Below are 23,070 nucleotides of genomic sequence, written 5' to 3'. Positions count from 1 at the left end.
AGGTATGGAAAATATCACACCCTTGCAAAGCATTATGCAGACTTAATTCTTGGAATAAAATTAAGTAATTCAGCTCTGTATTTCAGTGTGCTGTATGTACATAATACTGCTTGTAAAAGCATTTGGTTTCCTCTGCTAGAAACTTCTTCTAAAAGCTGTGAGCTTACTTTGATGGTGATCTTTCTGATTGGATTGCTCAAGCAAAGATTAAAATTGGAATTCTCTCCCATCTGGTCTAGGAACAGGCACTGCCAGGAAGAAAATGTGAGGTATCTTTCTCAAAGTAATGTTTTTATTTGTACCATATAAAAACCAAAAATTCCTAGGTTTTCCTGTTTAGATGGTCATATCATAAGTATGTAAATACCGTAACTAGATGCTGCTGAAAGTTGCAATTCATGGATCTCTATTTTTTGTTTTCTCAGTTCAGACCAAGAATGAAATGTATTCTATGCACAATAGTGCCTGCTACAAAATCACCGTGACAAAATGACAGTGATTGTTATGTGCCTCCTTTGCACATCACCGAAATCTTCTCTTTTTAACTGCTTGGTTTCTAAAGCTACTACTACCCTTTTTTTTTTAAACACTGAGAAGCCTTAATATGAGCAATTTTAACTATTGCTTAAAATAATTAAGCCACACAACTTGGTTTTTAATCTTTAAAGAGAATGAAAATCTTTCAAATTACAGCTACCTGCTTTATATAGACTGTTATGTGTCCAAGTAAGGATGTATTTGGGTGACTGATATGAAAATTTCTTTTCCTTTAAACCAGGAACTTCAAAGCAGATGCAAGTTACAGCATTTTTCTAAAGCTGCCTGGTTTCATAGAGCTGGCTGAGAGTGAAGTAGCTAGCATGTACAATAATCAGGATAAACATGCTATGTCAGATTATTTCAGATTTCAAAGGAATTTGGCATGATAAAATGATTAACGCCATTGTTTTATGATTGTTCCCTGCCTAAAACTGGGCAGAAGTATTGAAGTTCACAGGCCCAGTGTAAGAAACTGATTCTTTTTTTTTTTTTTAGCAGGTTAATACCAAAACATTAAAAATTAGCTGAAGATCCATTGTCAGTGCCCAGGTATATAACTTGAGTAATACTTGACCAGTATGGCTCTAAACTCTCCCCCGTAGATTAAATGTTCCATATGATGCCCATCTACTTCTTCCTTATTGTCAATCAAAACTGAAAGAATGTCTTTCAGATACCTTCTACTGTATTAGTGAACAGCATACATAAATAATGTCTACCATTCACCAGATACTGTTTTTATCTTTCTATTATCTTGCTCACGTATACTGGCTTGTCTGTGATTAATGGAAATGGTGTCAGATGCTGGAATTTATTCTGACCAATGAACATAGCTGACTCAAGGGAGTACAATCTCTTGCAAAGTAATAGAACAAAACCCAATATGCATAAAACAAATCCAAGTCACTAGGCTTTAGCTGATAGAACCAACTACCTGTGTAATAACAGAGCAGTAGAAAACCATTTCTCATGTGGCTGCATAGATTCTATTGTATCTAGTTCTAATGTAGCTTACTGGGTTTTTCTTTGGTTACACTGATTTTTGCATTTTGGGTGAGTAATGCAGACACCAACTTGATTTAACATAACTTGACATAACAATGAAGGAAACCTGTTGTGTAACATTTGTAATTAAATTTATTTTTGCTTGAAACAGGCTTCACTTCAAAATCTCTATTAGACTCTGGCAGTCCAGCCAGTTCCCTTGTTGCTAATTTTTTTTTTTTTAATTCATGTAGCAGAATCTGGTCAAAGGTCATTAAAATGTAGAGGATTAAAAGTAGTTTCTTAGCTTTTATAAAATGTGTATATATCTTCGACATGTTGTTCTGCATTGAGAGCGGGTACTCATCCTGGCTGCCCAGAAGTAGAGGACCTGGGTGGCTTCTTGTTTACAGCACATGCATGCATACTCTCCCTCTGTGGTTTTTTGTTTATTTCATTTTAAAACCACTTCCCAGTCTTGCTTTGCTTTTTATTTTGTATGTATATCCAGGCTGCACTTCAACACAAAGAGCCCGCATTCTTCATGCTTAGAATTTCCTGTGCCTTGCCTTTTGCTCTAAGTATGTGCTATCTTCTGCTGCTGATTTCCTGAGCCAAGGGAGAGAATAGTGAGGGGGAAATGGCACTTGCTGAGAGGGACTTCTGGAGAAAAAACTGCTGACAGTGGCCATGCCATAACCCTAGTAAAGGGTGTCCCTAGGTTTAGAGTCATTTGGGAGCTAACTCATTCCTGAAGTGTCAATGCTTTCGTTGGACTGAGGTCTCCAATCAAATCTTGACTTAAGAGTTAAATGGCTTTTCTCTTGTTTTTTTGTGGCTTACAATGCTTTTCCATTTTCAGAAATCAAAGCTGCTCATAGCAATACCCACAAAGTATACACTGATGTTTTAGGTAGAGTATGGCTATAGTCTTTGGAGGAAACGGGGGTGGAAACAAGTCACTCAGTTTGATCAGCGAGTCATAGCCAGAAATCCCCAAAAGAAAACAGCAAGCAGAAAAGATTCTGTTGCAAATAGGTAAGTTCCATGAAAATTTAATTTAATTTAATTTGTTTGGAAAACATCTGCTGCAGGCATCTCGTCAGTCCTTGTACCCTGCCAAGTATTAATCCTCCTCAGTGCAGGTATTAGGAATATTGAACTGTTCTTGGAAAATCTGCCAGTATTCTGATATAAGCATGGCTTGCTGCTTTGTGTATAAGGCAAGTTGACACTGTTTTGAATATTTTGGAGGTTGGTTATTTCCAGTGCCTTTGTTAATAACTCTTGCACTGTATAAACTTTGCTGCATCAAATTTAAATTCTAAAAGTTAAAAGAAGTCCTTTGTGCTGAGTCTTCCTGTTAATAGTGTGGTTCTCCAATAATGAAAAGTGAAACTAATCGTGATTGTTGCATGAAATATCCATGCCAAGGAAGAAAAAAGTGAAGCATGAATCTTGGCTTTATCTAATGTGCTGTCCTGAATAGATTCTTCTCCCCTTTTCTAACTATAAAGTACTCCATTGTGCTTGTTTCAATAACAGATTAGAAAAATCAGCCTTGTATCACTGCACCTATCCCTTAGTTTTTATTTGGTACCAATTTTTAAAAGCAGTGCAACTCATACCCTATCCCACAGATGTACAGGAAGAAAGCATTTTATTCCAAAAAGGTGACTGACGGGGTTTTTGTTGAGGATTCCTACACACTTGGCTGTTTAATACTCGTACTATCTTGCACACCTAATAAAATCACTTGTGGAATGGATTATTCCTTAATTTGAAAGCATTTAGTGGACAAGTAATGTAGGATTTTGCATTTAAGTAATTTTCTAACTGAATAAATGTCACTTCCAATTACAATGAAACTTGATCAAAACTTCACTACTTCAAAGATGACTGCAGATGTAAATAGTAAAAGATATTTTCTAAGGAGAACATATTGGGCTATGAAATCTTTTCTGCCTGTTTACTTCTAGAGGTGGCAGAGTTGTTGTTTAGGGCAGGGGTCAGCAAATTCTATTGTGGAGCTACTGGATCTGTCCAACAAAGCTGGAGGGCTTTGTAAATGCCAATGGCTTTCAACCTGTGGTGTGTAGAGCCCTTGGGGTCTGTAGACTGTCTAAGGAGTCCACAAAACATGACTATGTTCAATTAAAAGTATGTATGTGAGTACCCACACTTACAATTCAAGGGCGTCTATACCTCCATCCAACATTTTTTTAGGGGTCTGCAAATGAAAAAAGGTTGCAAATTACTGGCCTGTGCTCATACCAGGCAACTTCCAGCTGTACCCATAGCATTGCTACTTGCTCTTGTCTGATACAGGCCATGTGCATCAAGAAAAGAGAGCTTTTCTTTACTCAAGCCAGGGCCAGGGAACTAGAAATAATGCTTGTGCTGCCACCACTTCCCGCAGCTTCCAGTCTGGAGGTCTTCAACAGGGCTAGGCAACTAGAAAGTGTCTTCATGCTCCCACCATTTCTTCCTGCTGGTCCCCCACCTACTGCCAACTGCAGTGTGAGCTCAGATTCCAACTGTGCCTCCACAGCATCTGGAGAGGAGGAGTAAGTTATAGATATGACCCTGGAACAACTGCTTGCCAGCTGGAAGCTGTGCACGTGCTACATCTGGGGAGCAGGAGTTTGGCAAGTGGTGCAGCAGTGGGCACAGCTCCCATTTGTGTGGCTCTGGGAGGGACACCAGGAAAGGCCCATTACAGCTGATGTGCAACTGAATCTGCCCTGCCTGCATTGGACCGGACCCAGGTTGTTCTTGGCTCTCAGTCTGTAAAAAGGTGCCAGCCCCTACCTTAGGGTATACAATAAGATAGGCAGAAACATGTATTTACTCCATGCCAGAGTCTTGAAACAGCAGAGTGGAACTGTTAGAAAGACAATAATGGTCCTTGGTGGTGATGGTGGTGGAAAACCCTCAGCACTGCTCTCTTTAAACTGTGAAGAATAGAGTCATGAAAGAGCATCAGTGAGGTTAGATAAATGAATACCCACAGCATCACTGATACTCATCTGTAAAGTACCTAGAACTCTACAAAAGCACCTAAAATGGTGGGGCATAGCCACAAAGGCTACTCACAAAGTTCCCTTAAGTTAAATTCTTAACAGAGATGGGAGGAAGGTCCCAACTTGTTTTGGGGGGGGGGCAGCAGGGATCAATGGGTGTTAACCAGCATTTATTCCTTTGCATACCTGCCCATCAGAGATATTTTGTCTTTAGTAAAATTTATGCTTGATTTAAATAAAAATGTTTGTTCCTATACAGGAGGTGCTCTGTTCTGATTTTAACGCGTGTCATTTCAACTAAATTCTGGCAAAGATTTCTGAGTGGAATTGAGGAGAGGAGCATACATCTAAGAGGTCTATTTTAGTTAGAAATGTGAAGTCCTTGCATGTCAATCACACTAGTGCTATGAGAGTGAGCCTGTGGTTAATTATATAAATATAGAGGAAAAAAAAGCACACTAGGTTACAATCTGGTCCTCAGGTTTAAGTTGACATAATTGATCAAGTCAGTAGTGTAACATGTTTTTGTTTTCTGGGGTAGGGGGGTTATGTTTTGTTTCATTTTTCAACCAGTTTTGCTACATCCAAAAAAAAAAAAAGCAATACTGACATTTACCATAGGTCTGCATTACAAATAAATAAATTAAATAAAACACCCAAATTAGAAATGAAAATCACTGTAGCTGCCATAAACATTGTGCAAGTGAAAACTAGCAAAGAGAGTTTAGTAACTAACTCCAGATTCCCACCTCCTTGCAAGGTCACCTTTTAAAGGTCTTTGGGCCTGATTCTCATTTAAGTTATCGTAGTTTAACTCCATCTATTCACATACTTCAAAATTACTGATGTGTATGTGGTGATTAGAATTAGTTCCCTTTCTTGAGTCATGTGTCAAAAATGAGATTAGTTGACTCATTCACCATAGTCCTAATTTAAAACACTTTTAAGTGAGGGTTTACATAGATGTATATATTCTACTGTACTTTACTAATGGCAAGTGTTCACACTCCAAGTATGAAAAACAAATGGTATTCAGTGCAGCATTTGTCTGGCAGATTCTAAAACTATTTGGTAAAGTAACTTGGTGCTCCCATCATCATTAACACTTCTTTCTCTGACACTAAATCACAATTCAGAGGCTTTTTTAAATGCCAGCAGTATGTAAAATAGTTTGCTACACTGATTATAATCTCTAAAATTATTTGTTGTCAACTTCAGGCAGACAAGATAGTGACCTAGACAAAAACCAAACCCATAACATTCACCAGTAAGTTTTAAAAGCTAATTTTATAGAATGATTTTTTGTTGTTTTTAAAATTAACAGCACCAGCACTGTAACTTGATCAAGGAAAGCCAAGGACACAGCTATTCAGGCTCAAAAATGCCAAATTAAAGCTGTGTGCGCATCAAAAAGGTCCTTACCAGAATCAGGAGCATAATTCAACTCATCCTAGATTCTGAATGAGACATGACACTTGGATATAATGTGCAACACATACAATGTCTGCCAGTGGCCTGATATATGCATATTTTGGTCAAAACTAGCAAATTAACTTTCTACTTTGGTTGGACCAAATCTATTCGATTAATTACAGTCTTTCAAGACAAAAACACTAAAATCATTAGTAGGTAATGCATTATTCTGTGTAATTTTAAGATTGGCTAAAGGGGAGTGCAGTATCGGATAGCTGACAGCACAGCCCACCAAAGATTTTAGTCTTTTCAGCTTCCCAACCCCCCCCCGCCTTTGTTTAGTCATCCAACGGTGAAGTGGAATTTTAAAAAGGATATTCTTTCAACACATTGTATATGTGGCATATTCTAAATTTCTTACTCTTTTTTCCTGCCTCTCTCTTTTAAGTATCTCTTTTCTGTCCTTTCACTAGATGCTTAAACTTATTGATGCATATATGTGGTTTGCTTGCTTACTATTATCCATAGTAATTTTGTAAGTGTGGTTGCTTAATTTTGATGCATAGGTGATGATATTTACATAACTATAAACCCTAACTTCTCTTTTGAATCAGCTAGAGACTGAAAGAAACATCTTGGTGTTTTGCCCATTCAGAACCACCTCCCAAAAGAAATCTAGATGTGAACAATTGTTTGCTTGTTTTTCCACTTACTCTTAAGTTTATGGCAGCTATAGAAGTTACAGGCCATGTCATCGTTCTCTTACAGCTCTGAGTGTTGAACTGAAAAATGAAAACAAGTGATCCTGCCTGCTAGGAAGGATATTGCCATTCTCTGCCCCTTTACTGGGTAAGATGGCTTGACTATTCAGTCAATTCAGACTTCAAAAAAAATACTTACTACTAGTAAGGAGGAAACAAATGAACAAGAAGCAGTATCAAGTTTGCAGTACTGTCTCCTTGCTTTCTCTTTAAAGTATTCTATGTTGCAGCTAATTTTTTTGCCGCCTTTCTCTCCTCAACACCTTCATCTTCTTCCCATCCATTTTTTACTGATTCATCAATTAAAGACCGTCTCTCCATGAAACTATTTTTAGGCTTCTACTTCTATCTTAATCACTTCCTGCAGAGACATTAAAGTGAGAAAATCTGCCCTGAAAGGCTCACATTTGCCACCCTAGAAACTGTGATGAAGATCCAGATGGTACCAGGACAAGAAAGACTGAATGCTGCCTGGGACTAACTATGCCTTTTCTTTACAACTGTAGCTCTCAATGGTGCAGTGTACTAAAAAGTGATTCTCATAATATGGTCAAACTTCAGGTGAGGAATAGGAAAGGAATTTAAATTCATTTTTATCAAATGAGATAAAGCATTAATGTTTAAACAGTTAGTAATAATGGCACTGCAGTGGTACATTTGAGGAGGGAAAAATATAAATGTAGGAAGTCTGTGTATGGCCTCTTGCAACCTGAAGCAAAAACAGCCTTAAATTGTTCTTTTAAAACAGCAGCAGCTGGGAGTCCTCTGAAATATAAGCAAAACATCTTCCTTTGGAGAAGCAAAAGAGTATCTTAAGAAACAAACCAAACCACCAGAAATACTGATGGAGAAAAATCAGCAAGGAGTTTAGTAAGAAGAGACTTCCTGCATCTCCCTCAGTTAGACTTCAAGTTCATGTTTCTCAAATCCTTGAAATTAAGCACGTAAAAAAAATGCTGACTATATATTCATAGTATGTTATTTATTCCCAATACACCTGAGATGCATTCATTCTATATTTTTTACTCAAATCCTGCTTAAAAGACCCTTTTTAAAAAAAATAAGTCTATTTGCTTGATTAGCTCATTTTACCAATTCAAAATGTGTACAGATAACTGAAATTTCAGAACTTGATTTCATATTTTAGTTACATAGATGTAAGACGTTTCTGCTTAGCAGGAATTCCAGTTACTCTGAATTCTTCTCTTTGCTTTAGATATTCCATTTTGCATTCTTCATAAAACGCTGGGTCTTTGTAGCTACAAAAAAAGACATAATACAAATGATACCATGGCTTCAGTCTTAACTGAAGAACAGGTATGTATACAACTGAAGACAATACTATCATCACTAATTAATATTGTGCTATGGTGACTGTAAACATTACGTGCAATTTGTGTATTAAGCATCTGAAGTTCAGATCTGCATCTGCCCTTCCAGCATTGCACTACTGGACAGAATGGCCCTTAAAGCATGACATGGCTGAAGGATGCAACAAAGCACATCTGGAAATACAATCCCCAGAAGGGAAAGGCATGAAGGGCAAGTGGGCAGGGGAGCAAGGTGTGGGGATCAGGCTATCTACCCACCCACCCACCTTTTGCTGCAGTCAGGGACAAAATTTAAGATGATCCTCCAATACATAGATTCTATTGGAAACTTGTTATAATTTTCTATGCAACTTTTCTGTATAAAGAACCTAATTACTGAAATTTGAAGTCATCTTGGATTTCGGTAAGTATGGTAGTTTATGGCACCTGCCACAGAAAAGAAAAATAGGAAAAAATATCATTCTTTCAGACTCTCTTTGATAACAGTCAAGGAAAAGTTTAACAGCTCAGTGCTGCTCTCTGACACCAAGGTAAAATACTTGTCCCCCTACCACCACCATCTGTAGCAATAGTCCTAATGTTATGAACCAGTTTTCATAAATATGAGACAATTTTCAGTTAAAAGAGGGGAAAAGGCATCCTTCAATTAGTCCCATCTGTTTCCCATTTGTAGTAATACCAAGTGACTGCCTTTCTTCTTTGAACATAAATGTGTCAAATAACTCGCTCTATAGTAATTTCATACATGATAAATATGAACCATGTAAAATATATTAAGTAATAAACCTGGCTTTTTAAGTCAAGGGTCTCAAAGCTATAGCCCATGGGCTAGATGTGGCCTGCAGAGCTGTTTCAATCAGACCAGTGGCCTGGAAGGGCCAGGAATTAAGAAGTGGGGACCACCCTGGGACTCCTGAGTATAGAGCTCTGCTGGGAATGCATGTTGGTGGCAGTGCAGTAAGCAATAACTGTGTCAGTTCTCATGCTGCTGAGTTCCTGTCCCACAGGAAGCTCTGCAGTCAGATCTGACCCACAGGACTGGGAGAGTTTGACACCCCTGTCCTAATTTAAACTACTTAATTATTAAAAAAAAGAGATGCTCTAGGTTGACTACAGGTACTTTTTTCTGTCTCTGATCCAGAAAAATAATGCTTTCTTCTAGGAGATGCACTAAACTAGGTTCAGTTGTGGAAAACTTTAAGTCATATAATTTGCAAACCTGCGTGAAGGGTTATCTTCAATAACTCCAGAATAATTTGGAAAATGAAGTACCTTTTTTGAGACTTATCTTGACTCTGAATAATGAATATGAAATGCTGCCTATAGGAATTATTTTCCTTTTTTTTTTTAGTTAAGATCACAAGAGTAATATATATGTTTTGGAAAAGCAAAGACTAGGCTATGTTGACTTACTAGGCAGTTAGACACTCCTTCAGTGCTGCATTTTCCTGTTGACACTTTACCACCATTAAAAAGCCAGTCTCTTGGCAGCATTTAGTAAAATCTGAAACGATAAAAAAACATACATATGTAAATTTGGCCTCTCCCCTGCTATGAATCTCTATAGGGCAATATAGTAAATCATTACGATTTTAGATAGATTCATTTGGGGGTCACCTATCTGGGCAAAATGACTACAATGTAATTGGGATAACGGAGACCTGGTGGGACTCCACCCATGACTGGACCACGGGTATAGATGGCTATACTCTGTACAGGAGGGATCAAGTTGACAAAAGGGGTGGGGGCGTAGCTCTCTATGTCAAGTAAAGCGATGCGTCCTTGCAAACTGACACTGGCACCCACGGTGGATGACTTGAGACCCTCTGGGCTAAAATCCGTGGGGAACATGGCGCAGGGGACACTATGGTGGGGGTCTACTACAGACCCCTACCCAGAGTCAAGGGGTCCCAGGAGTTCACCAGGGAACTGGCTGAGGCAGCACAATCCCAGCGTATGGTTGTCATGGGAGACTTTAACTACCCAGACATCTCATGGGAAGAGCGCTCAGCCAAATCCGAGTGGTCGCAAAGCTTTCTCTCGTGTGAACGATGACCTCTACGCAGGAAGTCTATAGGCTGACAAGAGGTAAAGCGCTGCTCGACCTTGTACTAGCAACAAGGGATGACTTAATTGGCAACCTAAAAATTGAAGGGAAGCTGGGTGACAGTGATCATGAACTCATCACCTTCACCATCTGCCGTAAAGCTGGCAAGTCAGTCAGTTGTACGGAAGTCCTCAACTTCAGGAAAGCTGACTTTGACAAGCTAAGGAGGCTTGTCACAGAGGTCCTAAAAGGCCACAACCCAATGGAGAGGGCAGTTCAGACAAGTGGTTGCTCGGGAAGGGAGCAATCCTGGATGCGCAAGCAAAGTCTATCCTGTCTCAGAGGAAAGGCAGCAAAAGGGCACAAAGCAGCCCCCTTGGCTCTCCAGGGAACTGGCGGACCTCCTGCGTCTTAAAAGGAAGACCTACAAAGGATGGAGGACTGGAACTGCCACCAAGGAGGAATACTCCACCTTAGTCCGGACTTGCGGAGAGCAAATCAGAAAAGCCAAGGCTGCGATGGCACTCCAACTAGCTACAAATATCAAGGAAAATAAAAAGTCTTTTTTAGATATGTGGGGAACCTGAGGAAAAGCAAGGGCAACACCGCACCCCTGCTCAACCAGATGGGGCAACTGACAACTGACACTCAGGAAAAAACAAACTTGCTAAAAGGGTACTTTGCATCAGTTTTTCATCAGCCCCATGAGACGGCCCTGCCCACTGAGTCAGGGAAGCCCAGGCGAGGGAGATTCCTTGCCCTCCATTGAAGCTGACCTCATGAAGGAACACCTCGACAGGCTGGATACCTTCAGTCAGCTAGCCCTGATGGGTTATACCCAAGGGTACTCGGGGAGCTGGCAAGCTTCATAGCTTAGCCCCTGGCATGGATCTTTGAGAGCTCTTGGTGCTCTGGTGAAGTGCCCAAAGACTGGAAGAGGACCAGTGTCATGCCTATCTTCAAGAAAGGGAGGAAAGCAGATCCAGCAAACTACAGGCCCATCAGCCTGACCTCTATCCTAGGGAAGGTCATGGAAAACATTATCAAGGAGGCCATCCTTAACAGACTAGCTGAAGGCAAAATCCTGAGGGATACTCAGCATGGGTTTGTTGTGGGTGGTAGGTCTTACTTGACCAATCTCATTTCCTTTTATGACCAGGTGACTTATTACCTGGACAAGAGGGAAGAGATCAAAATCGTATACCTTGACTTTAAAAAAGCTTTTGATCTGGTATCCCACGATCACCTCTTGGCTAAACTGGCTAACTGCGGCCTTGACGTCACCACAGTCTGCTGGCTGGGGAACTGGCTCCATGGTAGGACCCAGAGGGTGGTGGTCGACAGGAGTCAATCATCTTGGTGCGCTGTGACCAGTGGGGTCCCACAAGGCTCTGTCCTAAGGCCTATTCTGTCTAACATCTTCATCAATGATGTGGACATTGGTGTCAGAAGCGGACTGGCCAAGTTCGCCAATGACACCAAACTCTGGGGTAAAGCATCCACACCTGAGGACAGGAGGGTGATCCAGGCGGATCTAGACACTCATGAAATGGGCAGACAAGAACCTGATGGTGTTCAACACCAAAAAATGCAAAGCTCTCCACTTTGGGAGGAAAAACCTGCACCATGCTTATAGGTTCGGTAGTGCTATGCTGGTTAGCACTACAAATGAAAGGGACTTGGGGGTCACGGTTGACCACAAGATGAACATGAGCCTTCAGTGTGATGCTGCAGCTAGTAAAGAAGCAAAACACTGGCTTGCATCCATAGACGCTTCTCAAGCAGATCCCGGGATGTCATTCTCCCGCTGTACTCGGCCTTGGTGAGGCTCCAGCTGGAGTACTGCGTCCAGTTTTGGGCTCCGCAATTCAAAAAGGATGTGGAAAAGCTTGAGAGGGTGCAGAGGAGAGCCACAGACATGGTCAGAGGTCAGGAAAACAGACCTTATGATGATAGGCTAAGAGCAATGGGGCTATTTAGCCTGGAAAAGCGCAGGCTCAGGGGTGATCTTGTGGCTACCTATACGTTTATCGGGGTGCTCACCAGGATCTGGGGAAACATCCGTTTACCAGAGCCCCCCAAGGGATGACAAGATTGAATGGTCACAAACTCCACTGTGACCGGTTCAGGCTGGACGCAAGATAGAATTTCTTCACTGCCCGGGCCCCCAAGGTTTGGAACAGACTGCCATTGGAGGCGGTTCAAGCACCCACTTTGAACACCTTCAAAACACATTTGGATGCTTAGCTTGCTGGGATCCTATGATCCCTGCTGACTTCCTGCCCCTGGGGCAGGGGGCTGGACTCGATGATCCTCTGGGGTCCCTTCCAGCCCAAATGTCTATGAAATGGCATGAACCCCATTATGTTCTGGGGGTCTGTCGGGTGTCATTAATATGTTTTCTTGTACCGATATGGTATTGTTCAGTCTTGTTGGAAGGCCCATGTTATGCTTTATCAGTTTCTGTCACTTTTATCAGTGTATAGATTGTTACGCTTCCAATGCATATCTTTATAATTCTGGACACGACTTAGCCAAGGAAATTCAGGCTTAGCCAAGGAATACATATCTAAGAACAGCTGCTACTTCCAGACACAGGCAGAAGGAGATATTATTGGGTTAGACACCTATGGCATTTGTCTGCCTGTAGTGGGGAAATCAGCTCTCTACAGAAGAACCATTGGAGAGAAACGGTCAGTCATAGCAAGAGGGACACTGGGAGACCAGAAAGTTCTGCAGGGTACCGAGGTCTTGAGCAATTAAAACAGTGCTGATGAAGGGGGCTGGCTTAGAGTTTTCTTCAAGCCTAGCTATGATAGAATTCAGATCTTTTGAATTTTTCCCAAGCTGAAGAAAGGTCAGAGGCCTCAGTACCCAGGGCTAGTCAAATCAGCAGAAAGGCTGATCTCTGAAAACTCTGGTCAAATTAGCAGGCTGAGCTCTTAAAAAAACAGCTAGGACTCTCAAGAACGCTAGTGTGTAGCTGGATGAGGGAGCAAGAAAGTATTTGTTTTCTTTTTCTGTCTCTCTTCAAAGCTCTTATTAGTTTTGTTCATAAATTATTTTTTGCTACATAAATCCTTTTGCTCTTTTGTCTTCTTAACGATTGCTTATGGAAAGAGTGATCTCTGGGCCAACCCCAAGCTAGCCCTTTTGACAAAGAGGACCTAATGTTTCCTTCAAAACCCAAAGTGGAAGCCACCTAGGACTGGCAAAGATCCCTTCACTGCAGCCATGGGGTCTAGTATAAGGGTAGTAAAGCTGAGGCTTGCAGGGATAAGGAATTATCCCAGGGCAACCTCAAGCCTGATCTTTGAGCCAAATAGTTGGCCAGTGGGGAGAAACTTGGGGTTCCAGGGGTTGCTCACAAAAAGGTTTGAGACAGCAAGTTCTGAACTTCTGGAAATTCAAACTTCACATCACTACACTTCAGTCAGGGATGCACTTCATACTTCTTGTTTTTTTAATATCTGCCATGTAACAGAATCTACTCTTTTTAAATTAAGCACTCTAAACTTGATGCTAGTGTCTGCAGATCATATAGTGTTGTAAAAGAAAACCCACAGTGTGAAACTATACTGCTTTCTACCTTTGTGGTGGCTGAAAAACAATTAGAGCAATTAACTCCTAACTACCTGTACACCACTTGAGTGACATTTATTCTGCTAGCTAATTCTGATTTTTCACTCCTATACATGAGAAGTGCTTATGCCATGTACTAAGTTTGCTTGGTCTCACTGCTTTTTGATCAATGGCTGGCTTTGAGCTCTTAAGTTAAAAATTAAGAATCTGAAATAAAATGATACTGAAAGCATTTTTGAAACCAGATACCTTCCCTAGTCACATGCAATGCGGAGATTCCTTTTCTGGCAGTATCTCTACCTTTAAATAATATGCAACAAAATGTATCAAAAGTTTGCAGTGCATGAATTAAGCTGAACAAACCACTACATACTTCTGACTTTAGATTTGTTTCGTATACAATTAGCAATGGAATAAACATTTTGTCATTCATCAGGTCTGATCTTCAAGTATAACCACAATTGGCCTGGACCCTTTAGCTATTTCTAAGAACTCTGGACACCTAGACGCTTGCCCGACACTTGCTCCGATGCATTCCAATTAAAACACTCCAGCAGCCATAGTGTCATGTGTATTCAGCATTCCCACATTTCAAAAAGGTGTGTGTGCTGGGGGGGGTGGAGGGGTGCTTTAACTAAAGCTTATTGAATAAGCTTTAGCTAAATCACCTTGCTGCCATTTTGAAGCATGGGATGCTGAACACATGAGATGCTGTGGGTGCTCTAGCATGGCTCCTGAGAGCCATTCTAATTAACCCCACCCAGCCTGAAGTACATGTAAAGATGCACTTTGTCACTTATTTGGCAACAAGGTTTTAATTAGGATTTTTCCTTCAAATCCTCTAAACCCATTAACATGATTCATATACTGGGATGCTGCTAACACCAACAACCAGTTTCTGAAATTGTAGAGAATTGCATAACACATCCAACTCTAAAATCCCTTCCTACTTTTCTTACTGCCAAGTTGCTTTCATAATGAAATGGTTTGTGAAAGAGAAACATTAATTACTCTATTAGTGTTAATACTAACGGTGTGAAGGATAGCTGATAGAACACTAACAAGAGGAGCTAATAACAAAGGTTTACATTATTAGTGTTAAAGATCAGGTAATCTAAGATAGTTAATGTTCTAGTGCTTTTATGATTAGAGCTTCCAAAATTACCAAGCACAATAATTACAGCATGCTAATACAGTAATGTTGGCAGAAATTACTAAGCCAATTAAGCACCGCTTGGCTATATCATCTCTTGTGGAAGGAAGTCTCATTTTTTCAAGCAGCCCTCAAAAAACCAGAGCTGTGGCAAGTTAAGGTCCAGTGCCATCACCACTACCCCATAGTACTTCTGTCTTTTTTCAAAAGCCCTTGAATACCAAATGTATGTGGGACACTTCCAAAGATTGTTTCAATAATTATATTAATGAAATCAGCAGTATAGGCTTTTTTTTTTTTTTTTTTTTTAAAGAACTCAAAAAAAGCAGGACCTTTCAGGCTCTCACAATACGAAAAGTAAAATAAATTAGGCATGCTGAACACTGAACATGCACCTCCCTTGCTCTAATCTCTACCTCCCTAAATTGCACATTAATATATTCAAAAATGTAACTTCTCATGTTTTTTGCACACACTGAACTAATGCAATGTTGTTAAATGATAGCAAGCCATTGACTCAAGATTTTAGTATATGAGGAAATACTTGTTTGTAACTAGTGCCAAAATATAAGGCAGCAAGTTCTGGCTATGTACAAACATAGGTAAGTTTACTCATCATCAGTCCTAAACATATTTTGAAAAGGTCTGAACATGGCTTCTTAAAATGTCAGGCTGTTTACTGTCCATGAGCAAGATTTGCTCTGACCCAAATGCAAGTGTATGTGCAATTCAGTAGTTAATAGTCTCTCTCCCACACACACACCATCATCATGCTATCTTCAGATCAGTCTTGTGACTGAAGAACAACTAAGCAGGAGCACACATAACCAGATGGGCAATACATTTTAGACATATGAATGTACCAATATCACCATATAAACAACAAAGCAATGCAGATGTTCTACAATGAATTTTACCATGAATTCATTAGCACTGAAAAACTTTTTAAAAAAAAGTGAACTTAAAGGAGGTATTTGGGAGAACAGAAGATGACTTATGCCCAAGAGAGCCTTTTCACATAGAAGTCAAGTACTTTAGTTAAGAGCTGGATTGTGCACATTTATGTTTTAGATTGCAAATTATCCATGAATATATAGTGTGCAATTTGTTTTCTTACTTTTTTTTTTGAACAAATAGTACCCCACATTTTATGAACAGTATTGCCTATAAACTTAGAAATATAAGAGATGCAAAATAAGTTGTAATAAAAAGTGTAGGTAGTCCCACTGTTTTAAAATCTATGGCTTTTTTTGTTGTCGCTTGGAGTACTTTTACAGTGTGCTCCTAAATCGCCATTTCCTAAGACGGTTATAGTCAAATAAAAAAAAAAAAAAAATGTGTTTCTCTCATTAAAAGCTGTTTCAAGCTTAAGATTCGTCTTGGTGAACAATCTGATTCATAGTCCCTATAGACACAGGCTTAAGTGCTGTGCTGCTTTTTTTTTGTTATAATCATTCCTTCTGGAAGCTGTGAAGTAAAAAGAAGGCAGAAGACAACAGGAGGTCCCTCTCACTTGTTAGTTCACCACAGCCTTGATTGGTTAAAGGCGTGATGTCCCAGTGAACAAACCTGAACTGCAGTAGCAAGCATTCCCTAGTTTCAGAAGGCCATGGTTGTGGTACATGGCCATGCAAGTAAAAAGCATCATTACAAAGTGATAAAACTGCTTCAAGCTATATAGCTTTAATGTTGCTGATGCTTAACAAGGAAAGGAAAATGGGGCAGGAGACAGCGTATGAGATTCCCCACATGAGTACACGCTATCTAATTAGTCCTCCCTCCTTCTATTCCTAGCACTTGAGAAATCCTCTAACAGCAGTGTAAAAGACTGGGATGCATCACATGTTTGGCCATAAATGTTCATCATAAACTTACTAGTAGACATGAGAGTGGGGTTATTTTTAGTTATATTCCATTTTATATAATCCTCCCTCCCCTAGTTAACCAGTAGCCTCTAAAACACTGATCAGAAGTTCTCTTAAAAGTCTGAATTTGAGAATAACTGCATAGGTTGGGCATGATGCTTTCAAACGTAATGCCAACTCAAAATGACAAAAATAGAAATTCATGTTCAGTCACCACCACATTTTTGGTTCTGGTGATTCTGGTATTGGAGAATGGTATGGAGCCAAGTGTGAAAAAGGCAAATACAAACAATGTAATTACAAAATATAATAGCAAATTAAACCTATGAATTTAACAGTTACTAAGAGAAATCAGAACTTTGGAAGGAGTCTAACCCTTTCATACACTGACTATAGCTATTCCCTGACATTATATTCTCAATAAGGAACAGGTGCTCTTTCAATACTGATATCAGTTTTGTAAGGCCAAGAAACAGTATATGTAAATAAAAATAAAAAACAGATTTGAGGTGGAGACTGAAGTACATAAAACAGGGGTTTTATTAATTAAAAAGAAACCTGCTAATTTGTTTTCAGTGGTTTTGGGAATCGCTGCAGGTAACACGTAGTTCCTCCTACAGGACCCAGGTCAGGCATCTAAAAGAGCACAAAATAAGGCAGCCAGTTTGTCCAGTGTTAGGTACTTCGGATGAAAACCTGCCCTCACTGAAATCTATGGCAAAACCACCATTAAACTTGCAGGGATGAGAATTTCAGCCTCTTACTTCCAAGCTCCCCAGTCAACAACTTGCAAGTCATACTGGCTGTCTTTTGGGACAAGGAGAGTAACTTTGCCAACTATGGTGAATTTAGCTGAACTTTGCAATCTGTTTGTGAATTTCAGAGCTAGGTTTCAGCTGGGGAAAAAGGCAAAAGTATAAGTCAAAACAGTCTTTGCGTATCTTCAAACTACTAATATACTAAACCACCCGAAGAATTAATTTTGTTTTGATGTTTTGAATGTGAAATTTTAACTTTTCATTTTAAAAAATTAAAAAATTGATATCCATTTTTAAAAGGTGAACATGGGTCATGCAATCTAAAATGAAAGTCTTTAATTTTGAATGAATTAGATGTTTCAGATTAACATGTTTTCATTTTACCAACATAGGCAAAAAAATTCCCATTTTGGATTGACTACAAATTCAATTTTTGTTTTGTTGTGGTGGTGGTGGTGGTGTTTGGCTTGGTCACTGAACTGAACCACCATTATTTCACAGATGTTTGAGCTGTCAAGGAAACCTGTTCTACCTAAATAAGTATTCTCGGTTTGTCACTCTGCAAAGCTTCTTATCCGAAGGGTCTGCCTGCATGGGTGTCCACACTGGCTTGCTAAACCACAGACATCCAATTAGTATGCAAGAGCTACTACTGTTTGGCTTTGATCCACAACATGGATGACTGTTCCTGCTGTGTACAAGCTCAGACACAGAACATCAGTGACCAGCTAAGTGAGTAAATATTACAAAACAAAGAAAGGCTGGCTAGAGGTAAACCTCAAAAAGGAGGTGTGGGGGAAGGAGTGCCACCAGAAAGCACCATGTTAAATGAATGAGAGCTCCTCCCCCGCTAACAAAGCAGTCAACACTGTTGCTAAATGACAGGAGGCATCTACATCTGAAATATGCCCAATGATGAGGTAGATCCAGCACTGCTTGGACACTGCAGCAGAAAGCACTTCTGAAGAGGATGGCCATGGAGTCTTCTCTTACCCCAATCAATGCAAATAAAATATTTTAGTAAACATTCATAATAAAGGCAGAGAAAATGTAAATACTGCACTAGATCAGAGAATGCTTTGCTTGGATTACAGCAGCATCTCCCAAGCTGTGAGGTGCCCCTCCACAGGGAGGGCGCAACTGTCCATATGCATGCGAATCATGTAATTGCTGTATGTGTGCAAAAGTGATGAACAAAACCTGGCAGCTGAATTAGGAAGGCATGAGAGTGGCTGATTTCACTGTGGTATAGTGTAAACCACAAAATCTTAGAAAACAGTGGATTAGAGCTTCTCCATCAACCAAGCAAAGTGGCCAGTATTATGAGGATATTGTGATATTTACAGCTCACCAATCTTTGTCAAAAATTACAGGGATACAAGAAGAGTGCTTTGTATTGGTGGTTTAATTTGAATGCCTATTGTTCATTCTCCAGTAATAGTTAATACTTATAATGCAGGAGAGTTTGGGGAACAAATAGAAAACAAAATGAGAAGAGTTAAGACCATATGAGGGGTTCTTTTATCTTTTTTTGGGGGGTGGAAATCAAGGTACAGAGAGTCTCCAAGGGGGGGGGTGAGTGGAAATAGCAAGCATGTGCACTTGTGCATGTATGCTTTAAGATGCAGGTTTTTCAACCTGAAACTAACAAACATTAGAAAGACACTACTGTCTTTACCTGAATCCAAAACTAATTCAAATTTAAACCAACCTTCCCCCACCCCAATAATTAGATCCTGTACATGGAACATTATAAATTAGTTATAATGTTCCATGTATAGTATCTAATTCTGGAGAGTTGGCTTAAATGTGTCCTATCCTCCATCCTTCCCCCACCACAGCAGTGAGGAAAGAAATGGCAGGGAGCAAGCAACTGGGCCTTTTTCATTCTTCCCCTACTGCCTGCTCACCCTATCTACTCTCCCTGCCTTCTGTCCCCTCCCCATAATGCCTGTGCCTGTGCACCCATCCCCCTGCCCTCCCTGCAGCCACTTACCCTATATAGTGGCTCCAGCTCCCCCCAGGCTATACATTGTGCTGTCTGCCATCTCCCCCCATGCTTGCTTACTTGTTACATGCCCTCTTCCTGGTGCCCTGTCTACTGCCCTGTTTCTCCCAGCCACTTGCTTCCCTCACCACTACTTACCCTATGTGCGGTTTCCCAGCTCTGGTCCCATCCAGGTGGCTACTCAGGCCAGAGCTGTTCCCCCATGCACCTCCTGGACTGCATGATACATAGGCTCCCCCCTGCACTTCCCCCTTCCCCACCACACACACCATCCCAAGCCAGCCCAGTCAGACAGCAGCAGCAGCTGCAGCTCTGGCCCTGGTCCTAGGCTAAAGCAGCCAGTGGCTGCAGCTCTAGAAGCCATAGCTGCCTGCCCCCGAGCCAATACCTGAATCCAATACAAGACTTTACCCCCAAACTATATTTGGGGTGGGAGGTGGAACAGAACATGTTTGTCTTGGATTCAAGTAAATCATGTAAAATTATAATTTGTTTAAAAAAAACAAACCAACCTCCTGTATCTCTGAGTTTCTAAACTTTTAGACTAGCAACTGTAGAAGAGGTTTGGGTGCCCCCCCAAGTTATGTTCTTACTTCAAACAATAGGGGGTAAGGATGCCTTTTCAGGACCAAAAATAAATTCTATTATAAGAGGAAAAACTTGTTGGATGTCAGCTTAAAAAGGCATATCAACATCTGGTGCAAACAGTCATAAATCCATTACACCAGATGAAGTTGTATCACAGAATATTTAAGCAAGGTGCAGGTTAACTTTAAAATTTTCTTGCAGCTTACTGACCAACTGCCGAAACCCTACCACTGCTGCAGATGTCAAATGTTCAGTAGGGGAGATGACACACGGCATTGAGGTTTTTCTTTAGTGGTCTACTTGTCACACATGAAGTTCAGGGGTATGCAGGTGGTCTCTACCACAACAGACTGATGTTCCAGTGTTTGGGGTTGGGTCTTTTTACACTGTCATATTTGAGCAGGTATAGAAATTCTTATTAAAAATATAAAATTGAAAGGTCTTTAAAGCAGGAAAAAGAGCTAGCAAATAATCTTCTCCTCCCCAATTTTAAAATGGTTTAGAAAGCTGGAATTCTCCCATTTCAAATGAAGGGATAAGTCAGAATGCTACTATGTTTTTGTTTTTAAGGAGTAACATTGCTTTCTTCATTTTTAAATCACTTATGTTTTAATGGTAATTATGAAGTTAGCAAGTATGAACTGACTCTCCCTATTAACAAGATGCTTAACACTGACAAAATGCGCATTTCTAAATTATGATTTATCATGTCTGAATAGGTAGAATAGAAATATAATACCCATACATTGATACAAAGAGAACAGCATCATAGTGACTTAAGCAATTTTATCAGAAATTACATTAAACAGCATCTCTGAAATTGTCATTATTTTGCATATTCACACCAAAAACCATAGGCAGAAACCTGAACATGTTAATGACCATATTAAATACCTTGCTAATAGATCATTTGAATGATAATATACAGCACTTACCTACAACTTTACACTGTCAGCATGCTGTGCAATCTAATTATTAGATGAATTCAAACAATTGTTGTACATTCATTTTTAAGGGGTTTTTAATGTTTAAAAAATGAAGTATTCCCCATTAACACGATAAACTGATCTTCTCAGATCTGGCTATAGTTTATTTAAAGACTTTACAATTTTACTACTTAAGAGCAAGTCCTGTGGAGGTGTTATCTCACCATTTATATTTTCTCAACACTTATGATACTGCTATCACACTCTTACAATAAAAAAGAGTTTATCATGATCTAGACCAGGTTTAATATTATATCTCTATCATTTCTTTAAAAAAGAAAAAATACGAACGTGTATAAGATTTGCATCACACTCTTAGAACTACAGAACAGAAAAAAAGAGCATCTAGTTCACATTTAGAAGAGGACATAAACAGGACTTTAAACATCTTACAAAATATAAAGTTTGGTATCATTTTAATATTGCCAGTGTTTTATGACAGTTATTATGCTTTTAATTTTGTATTAAATTGGGATTTATTAGCTTGTTACTTTGAAGATTACTCAGTGTGCACAGAACAGATTTACTGGTGCATCTAATGAGCCAGGGAGGTAGTAGGATGAACATGAAAAGATTTTTTTTACACTGTAGAGCATGAACTATTTGATATTTCTGACACAGTACAAAAGAATGCTTCTCTGTAAATTGATCATGGTTCAGTTAACATCACTGAATATCTAATACCTCCAACTCAATTAATTCTCACCTGATTAAGATCAGTCTGATATTCAAACTAAATCAGCTCTCCAGTCAAGTAGAAATCAATATTTCTGATTTTACTTTTAAATTACAACAACAAATAAAATATATGCATCGTCAGTATGCCAGGAGTGGCTTCCCTATTCTAGTCTACTATGGCATGCATAATACAGCTGATTAAAGAATTATTCTAATTTGAGCAACAATATATATAAGAATCAGATTAATCTGAATACAGGGAGATGGAATGAAGTAATTAAATGTATCTTATATAGGGCAAACAGAAAATTGACATAAAGTAAACTCCAATTTTTTAAAATGAACTTCTGTTATCTGATCAACTAGATTATTTGCCTTCATGTAGTCCATATGTTATTAACAGTTTTATTTATACATTGCTCCCCAATATTCCAAGCTAAACCGACCCACACAGTTATCTATGAACTGGTGATGGCATTCAGAAAAATAACCAGTACATAGCATGCTTTACAGGGTTGGGAGAAGGTTAAAGCTGAAATTCCTGAAAAGGGGTGTTATTCACCATTGTCAAAAGCCTGTTTCCCTATCCTAACAGCATTCCCTCAGCATCAAATGGCAGTCTTCACTTGAAGTAGATGTCATCAGGGATCCTACAGTACACTGGAGAGTATCTCAGACGCCAGCGTGAAATGCTGAGGAAGTCACATGTCTCAGATACCCACACGAAACACATATGAGAGCCAGCATTTGGAAATAATAATGGGTATTTTTGGTGTTTGCTATTGTCAGTAAGTGGAGTTCTTTGAACAATCTGCCTTCAGTTGAGCCACTGCATGTATCAAGATACTGGAAACCAATTTTAAATAGTTCAAATTGTAGGGGACACATACTTAGGAACAAAGAAACTGCAATGCCGGCTCAGACCATTTCATCCAGTATCCTGTCTCTACCAACATCTGCTTAGGATAGCTACTTAGATAAGAAGGTACGTGAAGCCCTGCAGTAGGCACTACGGAACAACCACATGACGTTCTCATTTCCCTCCTGCCTGATCTTTAATGTAGCTATGAAACACCAAAGAGACAGGGGAGGAAGATGGCTCATGTGCAACTGCAGCAGCAGTATAGTCGGCATAACCCACCACAGACTAGCAGCACTGGTGACCACCAGGCTGAGAAATTAACTGAAGGACTGACATCTTAGAATGAGAATCCAGGATGCTTTATAAAGAAATCAGATGAATTTTACTAGCAGCCTGTGAGGGAGTGGGGCCTAGGAGCGGCTGTGTACTCCCTAGTGCCCCGCTACCGTCACTTCAGCACCCTCTGATTCTCGCCTGCCACGTCTTTGATG

General features: G+C 39.8%; 2 protein-coding genes across 3 annotated transcripts in view; one reads left to right on the top strand and one right to left on the bottom strand.

Annotated features, from left to right (window-relative positions):
• AZI2 (5-azacytidine induced 2) overlaps positions 1 to 4,680 on the top strand; it is a 37,991-nt gene extending 33,311 nt beyond the window's left edge. Inside the window, exon 9 of the mRNA XM_019536198.1 lies at positions 31 to 4,680. The gene's annotated coding sequence lies outside the window, so the exon portion shown is untranslated. The remainder of the gene's footprint in view (positions 1 to 30) is intronic.
• A 2,617-nt stretch (positions 4,681 to 7,297) lies between these two features.
• CMC1 (C-X9-C motif containing 1) overlaps positions 7,298 to 23,070 on the bottom strand; it is a 64,995-nt gene continuing 49,222 nt past the window's right edge. For both annotated transcript variants that reach the window (XM_019536210.1, XM_019536218.1), the window contains 2 exons: positions 9,466 to 9,556; positions 7,298 to 7,980 (listed from right to left, as the gene is read on the bottom strand). In XM_019536210.1, the coding sequence (XP_019391755.1) occupies positions 7,869 to 7,980; positions 9,466 to 9,556 (203 nt within the window). In that variant the 3' untranslated portion in view covers positions 7,298 to 7,868. The remainder of the gene's footprint in view (positions 7,981 to 9,465; positions 9,557 to 23,070) is intronic.

Source organism: Crocodylus porosus, unplaced genomic scaffold, assembly GCF_001723895.1.
Source record: "Crocodylus porosus isolate Cpor-Errol unplaced genomic scaffold, CroPor_comp1, whole genome shotgun sequence".
Classification (NCBI taxonomy): Eukaryota; Metazoa; Chordata; order Crocodylia; family Crocodylidae; genus Crocodylus; species Crocodylus porosus.
Note: the sequence above shows the minus strand (reverse complement) of the source record. Positions and strands in the feature narration are given on the sequence as shown.